We start from the raw sequence: 8585 nt of genomic DNA on the forward strand, positions 1-8585 counted from the left end.
TTTTATACTGAGAATTTAGAGAATAGTCGTTGGCAAGACTTACCACCTCCTTTGAGTGTGTGGTTTTTGTTTTTTGTTTGGTGGCTCTTATTTTTTTTTTTTTTTAAGTTTCTTAAGTTTATATAGGCCTTAGAAGTTCTTGAAAAGTTTAGATGCAACGCATTGACATTTATGTCTTCATTATACTTTATTTTATCCCCTATGCCTTCCCCAAGCTTGGCCCACTGACCTTTTTTCGGTTCTGTTTCCTTTTCCTTCACCCACCTTTGGCAGCCATTAGTTTGTTCTCTGTAACTATGGATCTGTTTCGGTTTTGTTATTTTAGATTTCATATACAAGTGAAATCATGTGATATTTGTCTTTCTGTGTCTAATTTCATGTAGCATAATACCCTCATGATCCATCCATGTTTTGCAGGTCACAAAATTTTTTTGCTGAGTAATATTCCATTTTATCTATATATCACATCTTTACGCATTCATCAATTAAGGGACACCTAGGTGCTGGCTATTGTAAATAATGCCGCAATAAACATAGGGGTGCATATATCTTTTCAAATTAATGTTTTTGTTTTCTTCAGGTAAATACCCAGAGGTGGAATTGCTGGGTTATATGGCAGTTATGTTTTAATTTTTTGAGGGATCTTTATAGTGTTACCCATAGTGCCTGCACCAATTTATAATCCCACCAACAGCGTTATAAGGATTCCCATTTCTCCACATCCCTTCCTGCCTTCTACCCCCCCACCCCCCACCCACATTTATTTGTCAAATTTTTTTGTGGTAGTCATCTTTAACAGGTGTGAGATGGTATCACATTGTCATTTTGATATGCATATCCCTAGTAATTAGTGATGTTGAGTGTCGTGTGTGTCTGTTGCCATCTTATGCCTTCTGGAGAAATGCCTGTTCAGGTCCTCTGCCAATTTTTAATTGGATTAATTGTTTTTCTGGTATGAAATTGTATGAATTCCTTTATATATTTTGTATATAGACCGTCTTATCAAATATATTATTTGCAAATATTTTCCATTCAGTAGGCTGTCTTTTTATTCTGTTGGGTGTTTCCTTTGCTATGCAGAAACTTGTTAGTTTAATGTAGTCCTGTTTGATTAGTTTTGCCTTTGTTGCATTTGCCCGAGCAGATATAGCCAAAAATATGTTGCTAAGACTGATTTCAAAGACTTTATTGCCTATAGTTTGTTCTAGGAATTTTTGGTTTCAGGTCTTACATTTAAGTCTTTAATCCATTTTCAGTTTATTTTTGTATGTGGTGTAAGAAGGTGGTCCAGTTTCTTTTTTTTTTTTTTTTTGTATGTACCTGTTTAGTTTCCCCAGCACCATTTATTGAAGAGACTGTCTTTACCCCATTGTATATCCTTACCTCCTTTGTCATAGATTAATTGACCGTATAAGCAAGGATTTATTTCTGGAACTTCAGTATGCTTTAGATTGTTAATACAAATTAATTGTTTTGTTTGATAGTATCTCATTTCATTTTGATTTAGGCAACAGTACAACATATAGTAGTTTTCTATAGCAGATATGTACATAATCTGCCCACTTTTTTGGGAATCAAGACTAGGAAACGTAAATATTTAACAATATAAGTACTCTGTTTTGTATTCATATCAAAGAGGTAAATGAGTGAACATATTTTAAGAGTTAAAAGAGATTAAAATCATTTCAAGCTGCAGCTAAGAATGGCCACCCAAATGCCGTGAGTCTTGAACTCTCAAAGAATTTAGAACAGAGATTAGTAAGATACACCAGAGGTCAGTTAGTACTGTGTCTGCCTTCTTACCTATTCTTTAAAGTCATTGTAGTTAATAAATAGCTACGTCCAAGAAGGTGGTAGAATTGGATTATACTATTTTTAGCTGCCACATGCACTTTCATAAAGTTTCTGCTCCTGTCCGTTTCACTCTTTGTTCTAGAACATAGGTTATTGGAATGACCTGTGTTTACTGTCTGTGAGAGCGGTCACTAGGAGGAACTGTAGCTTGTGCAGTTGGTTTCTAGTGAAGCAAATTAAGGTTCTAAACCCATGGTTTATTTTTGGGTAACCTTACAGTAGAATTTATGGTGTTCTCTTTAAAAACTTTAATTTTGTTAAAAGCATGACCTGTGTTTTTTAGGTTCGCCGTGTCTCCTTTGCAGATCCAATATATCAAGCAGGATTGGCAGATGACATTGATAGGCGATGTTCTATTGTTAGGGCCCATTCTTCAAATAGTTCTCCTATAGGAAAAAGTGTTAAAACGTCACCTCCTGCACAATCTAAGGTAAACTTTAGGCTTTAAAATACATACATATGTATGCATAGAATTGCATTGAATAGTTTGTCTTAAAATTAAGAAAACTTGTTTGGATATAGTTCTTTTGTATGCTCCTTAGTAAGCGGACAGGAGGTGATAAGAGGCAACAATGATCCAGCAAGTAATTGATTATGTAGTTTATTATATTTTAGATTTTCTGAAAATATGAAGACATTATTAAAGTCTAACTTGTGAAAATAAAGTCGTAAAATTCTAGTTATCTAGGGTTCTGAGTTTGTTTTCTCTCCTTTCTTCTATCTAGCATAATACTACTTCAAGCAAAGGATTTCTGTTCCCAGGATCACGTAGCCCTAAATTTAAGAGCTCAAAGAAGTGTTTAGTAAGAAGTACTTTAGTTTTCATGCAACTTTTTTCTTCATGTGTAACTGAGTTGATCTCTATTTAATGGCTTTTGAAATTTATTCTAAGATTGCAGAAATGGCTAAAGAATCCATACCGTGCATGACAGAAAGTATTTACCCAGCTTTGGTGAACTGTATAGCACCAGTGGACATCATTTTACCTCAGATTACATCAAACATGTGGTAAGTCGTTATTTAGGCTCTAGCTTATTCTTAAAGATGCCACCTATTTAAGAATTCGTCGTCGGCAGCCGTCCGTCTCGAGAGACGATGGTGTAGCTTCTTAAGAGTCTATCTGCACTGCCGAGAATGGCTGTGCAGTCCGACTCGGGAGTGACACGGTATCTGTCTCCTCCTGTGTTAAATCGACATCTTGCGATGACGCTGGAGTGTCCTCTCCAGTGAAGCTGAAGCTACAGAGCCTGGGCAGGGTGATATGGAGGGTCTGCTGTTGCCCATGCCTGTCCGTCTCAAGAGAGAAGACTGTTTAAATAATCAAGGGTCTCATATTTAAGATTGATTTATATGCACCTTTACACACATTTTCAAAATAAATAAAATTTCAGGTGGGAAGATGGGCCAGATAGAACAGTAAGAGAAGCATTTATCATAATGGCTTGAGATGAATTGTGTACCAGTTTGCCAGTGCTGTGCTGACCTCTTTGTATACATTATCTTACCTAATCTAATATAAACTGTATAAGAGTAGTAGTAGTATTTTCACTTTATAAGATGAACTTTACAAAGGTTAATCTACCTTTGTCACGCAGTCATAAAGTTTGTGAAGCATTAGGCACACGTTAGGCTTAGTCCGAGTCCAGTGCTATTGCTTAAACCAGGGATACACATCAGATTAAAATTTTTTGTTTTAAATTAAATGTACATGTGCCTATCCTCACAGTAGGCTAGGTAGGCCTATATAAATTGATTTATGATTGAACTTACATCAGGAAATTCAACTAGATAGAACCTCACAAATAGAATAAATATGATACTACAATGATGTTTTACGTTTTTCTCCTTGTCTGTTCAGGGCAAGAGGACTGGGACAACTCATTAGAGCCAAGAATATACGAACAATTGGTGATTTGAGTACTCTTACAGCATCTGAAATAAAAACTCTTCCTATTCGTTCTCCCAAAGTGTCTAATGTGAAAAAGGCTCTCAGAGTATATCATGAGCAACAGGTAAAAACTTAGGTGTCGGCTATAAATCATGTATAAATACAACCCTGTGCCACATAACGGTGTTGTGGTCAACAACAGACTGCATATACAATGATGGTCCCATATGGTTATAAGGGAACTGAAAAGTTCCTGTCACCTATCGATGTCATAGTTTAGATGCACATGTTTGTGGTGATGCTGGTGGGAACAGACACACTGCACTGAGTCATAAAAATGGAGCATATGCAGTTATGTACAGTATGTAATACTTGATCATGAATGACTGTGTTACTGGTTTATGTATTCACTTCACTAAACTTTGACATTATTTCGGAGTGTACTCTTTCTCCTTATGCCAAAAAGAAAGTATGCTGTGAAACAATTTACCATGTTACTTCACTGCATCTATTGGTTGCATCATTTCAGTTATGCTTGATTTAATTGTACTGTTTTGTACAGAAACATGCTGTATAGGCTTTGTAGCCTAAGAGCAATAGACTAACCATATAGTCTACTTGTCTAGTAGGCTGTACTATCTTGGTTTGTATATGTGCATTCTGTGATGTCACAACAACAGAATTGCCAAACGTATTTTTCAGTATATGCCTGTAGCTGACTAGTGCATGTCTGTAAATGATCTAGAAATACAATTACATTAGTTTGTACTTAAGTTATACATGTTTGAAAAGCCCATTTCATGGCGCCTTTTATTCCCTTCCCTCGCAGTCAAGAGTAACTTAAAAAATCACTTTATAATTCTACAGAGAAGTTTTGTTCATTTATTTTGACCTGGTCTTGTGCAGTGCACCTCTTGACTTTTTGAATTCTGTTCTATCACCTCTCACTCATTTATACAAAACTGGTGATTGGTTGCATCGCTGCTATTATTTTATCTACTTATTTATTTATTTATTTTTAGAGAGAGGGGAAAGGAGAAAGAGAGGGAGATAAACGTCACTGTGTGGTTGCCTCTCACTCGTGCCCCCAACTGGGGACCTGACGTGCAACCTAGTCATGTGCCCTGACTGGGAATCGAACCAGCGACACTTGGCTCTCAGGCCGACTCTCAGGCCGACGCTCAGTCCACTGAGCCACAGCAGCCAGGCATCGCTGCTTTTCTTAAAACCCCAACATTAAAATCTAAACATTTACAAAAATATTGCAGATTTATGATTAACAGTATTTTGATTTTGATATCCAACACAGTTGTGACTTTTTTTTTTCTTTGACTTTTGCACATAAATATTTTGAGTTGTGGATATTTTCAGAGTTTCTAATGAAATTCAAGATTCTTCCCCTTATAAAAATATATATGGAAAATTTTGTATATCATTTCAGAAGGGTTCACAGACTCCTGAAACCAACCAATTCAGGGATCCTTTATGTATCCATTAACATGCAAAATTGTGAGTAAATAAAAACGGGGCCTATTAAAGATGAAAACCAGCATTGTATATTAAAATTTTTGAGACTGGAGTTTGATAGCTACTGAATACTGAAGACTCGAAAGCCCTAGATTTACTATTAATTTCTTTATGATTTTTAAAAACATCTGTTTTTAAAAACTATTAGTGATTTTCAGTCTCAGATCAAGAATATAGTTTCTGAAATATTTTCTGTGGCCCATGGGCCCTGTGATTGTCTCTAAGAATTAAATAATTTTTTAAAAGCTGCTCTATTGAGACATCCACATAACTGTAAAATTCACTGCCCCCCCATCCCAACACACAAAGTCATCTTTTTTAAAGAACAATTTCAAAGTTATACAGCCACCTCTGCGGTCTAATTTTAGAACATTTTTATCACTCCAAAAAGAAACCCTTATAGCTATTAGCATCCTCATCTCCAACCCCTAGGCAATCACTAATCTTTTTCCTCTCTAGATTTTCCTACTTGGAGACACTTTGTAAAAGTGTGACCAAATAGCCCGTAGTCTGTTGTCACTGACTTTCATTGAGCATAGTGTTTTAAAGGCTCATGCGTAATTTTTTTTTTTTTTTGATAATACTGTTACAGTAGTCCCAATTATTCCCCCTTTGCTCCTCTCTACCCAGTACCCCCTTTCCCTCCAATAACCCCATCCTTAGTTCATGTCCATGGGTTGTGCATGTAAGTTCTTTGTTTCTCCCTTTACAGTTCTTAACATCCCCCTACAAATTATGCCTCTTTTTTTGTTTGCCATTTTTTTATTGTTCTTTGTGCTTCTTAATCACTGTGCTATTCCCCCCCCCCCCCCAACCTGATAACCCTCCAAATGATCTCCATACCTATGATTCTGTTCCTGTTCTGGTAGTTTTCCTCTATGCTGAGTTCTCTAAGCATCCTTATCCACTGATGTTTTGAACTCTTGATCTGATAGCTTGGCTATCTTTATTTTGTTTCGTTCTTTTGCTGGATTTTGTTCTGTTCTTTCATCTGGGCCACATTTCTTTGCCTACTCAGTTTGACAGCTTCCCTGTGTTTGTTTCTTTGTATTAAGTAGACCCGCTTTTACTCCCTGTCTTGGTAGCATGCCCTATGTATGTAGGAAAGGCGCCTGTGAATTGTGGGGGGTGGAGCCTTAGGTAATTGCCACTTTACCGTTTTGTGGCTCTGTTTGCAGTGTGGGTTCAGAGAGGAGACAATGCTGCTGCCTGGTTTCTGGCGATTTGCCTGGCACTGACCCTGTTTCCAGCTGCTTCACCCGCTTCCTGTATGGAATTGGTGTCCTTCCAGTTGCTGCCCTGGGGTTTGCATACCTTCTCAGCCTATGGGGGCCCTGTAAGCTGCAAAAATCCTGCAGTTTTTTCTGCTGCCCCAACCCCCACTGGTTTTTACAGCCAGAGGTGATAAAACCATTTCCCTGTGCTGGAACCCTGGGCTGTGCAGTTAGGCCTAGGACTGGGATTGCTCGCTCCTAGGGTATCCCTCCTGATGTTCATCCACCAGATGTGAATGTGGGACCTTCCATTCCACATCCCCCCAACCCCCCTTATCTGAGCCACACTGCCTCTCCACCCCTCCTACCCATCTGGATGAATGTAGCTTCTTTAAATCCTTGGTTGTTGGACTTCCATACAGTTAGATATTTTGATGGTTTTGGTTATTTGTTTTTGAGATCTGGTGTAATTCTATGGTTGCATGAGTAGGTGAAGGGCGTTTACCTACACCTCCACCTTGATTGGAAGTCACGTGTAGGTTTTTGTGTTCTGAGTAGAACATAGTTTCTTAGCAACATTAGCTAATAAATGAATAATCACATGATAGGCTATCAGATTTTATTCAAGTGTTGGTACTACTCTTAGTCCTATTAAAAATAACTTTGAATTTGTTGTTTTCATTTTTGTTTTTACTGGCCTGAATGTATAATCAAGGTGAAATCTCGTGGACTAGAAGAGATTCCAGTTTTTGATATTTGTGAAAAAACAGCAAATGGAACAGAAAATAAACCTCTTTCTTCTGATGAAGAAAGACTTGCCTCAGGTATATATTTTAGTGAAGTGGTACAATTTTATTTACAAGATCATCTGACTTTCTTGAATTATTTTGTTATGCTTTTAGCTTTAATTTGACCATCTCTTGTGAATTACACAAGTTTTTTTTTTTTTTCTTTTGTGCTAGTTGCCAAGTACATGAAAAGAAATTCATTTTACTTCAAGTAAAGTCTAGTTTTTTTTCTAATTGTCAACTCTACTCCATTTAGGTCTCAAGTATATGGACTAAATATTGTGTTTTGGTTATACTTTTAATAAAAATGAACTAGTCTGGCAATTTCTTTAATGGCACAGAATAATAAGCTATGTTAGATTTTCCTATTGCTCTTTCTCTTGAAAAGCGGGTACCTAACCTCAGCCTGATCTTTCAATTTGAATCCTAGGCACTTATACTTTCTTCTTTTAAATATTTTATTTATTTTTAGAGACAGGGGAAAGGAGGGAAAAAGAGGGAGAGAAACATGATGTGTGAGAGAGCGATCAGTTGGCTCTCTCACGCCCCCAACTGGGGACCCGGCGCGCGACCCAGGCATGTGCCCTGTCTGGAAATTGAACTGGCAACCTTTTGGTGCACAGGCCAGCACTCAATCCACTGAACCATACTAGCCAGGGTAGCACTTAAACTTTTTACTAACTTGAAAGAGGTGTGTGTGTGCGTGCGTGTGTGTGTCCACAGTTTAGTTTTTATCTGAAAGATCTAATTGTGCTTTTTTTTTTCTCTTTTAGATTTAATCGATCCTGTTGCTTTAGAAACTCCATTATCTAAAAATCTTGTGGCACAGGTTAGTGCGCTCGCTCTTCAGCTGGATTCAGAGGATCTCCATAATTACTCAGGAAGGCAGCTATTTGAAATGCACGAGAAACTTGGTAGCATGGCAAACTCTATAATAAAAAATCTGCAGTCACGTTGGGGGCCACCAGCCCATGATAATGCTGTTTAGTATTTTAAGAGAAAATTGAAGGTTTTTTTTTTTTTTTTTTTTAAATAACCACTGAATTTGTTGATTCATAAAATAAGTTCTGAAATGTAGCACAATTTCAGACTGACCATTTGTAAAGTTGGTAACATTTTAGAATCTGGAGGGCGATGACTTATGTTCATTATGTAAGGTCATTTTTTCTGTATTACGTATTTTCTTGGCTGCTATGCATAGTTTTTCAAAAATTTACATACCTTGTTGAAATGTGAAAGTAGAAACAAGAATACATTTATTTCACTTAAAGCCATGCATATTCTGACACAATTTATGTAATCTTTATTTGAAGT

The 8585-nt window shown here is 37.0% G+C and overlaps 1 protein-coding gene across 2 annotated transcripts in view; it reads left to right on the forward strand.

The window, feature by feature from the left end:
* Positions 1–8296, forward strand: part of RIF1 (replication timing regulatory factor 1) — a 64495-nt gene extending 56199 nt beyond the window's left edge. Inside the window, exons 30-35 of one of the 2 annotated variants that reach the window (XM_090279713.1) lie at positions 2138–2284; positions 2580–2657; positions 2747–2862; positions 3713–3866; positions 7199–7307; positions 8045–8296. In XM_090279713.1, coding sequence (XP_090135839.1) covers positions 2138–2284; positions 2580–2657; positions 2747–2862; positions 3713–3866; positions 7199–7307; positions 8045–8259 — 819 coding nt within the window. In that variant the 3' untranslated portion in view covers positions 8260–8296. The remainder of the gene's footprint in view (positions 1–2137; positions 2285–2579; positions 2658–2746; positions 2863–3712; positions 3867–7198; positions 7308–8044) is intronic. The other variant, XM_090279721.1, reaches the window with a different exon arrangement.
* Positions 8297–8585: the final 289 nt, after the last annotated feature.

Source organism: Furipterus horrens, unplaced genomic scaffold (genome assembly GCF_987537825.1).
Source record: "Furipterus horrens unplaced genomic scaffold, mFurHor1.1.pri manual_scaffold_1, whole genome shotgun sequence".
Lineage (NCBI taxonomy): Eukaryota > Metazoa > Chordata > Mammalia > Chiroptera > Furipteridae > Furipterus > Furipterus horrens.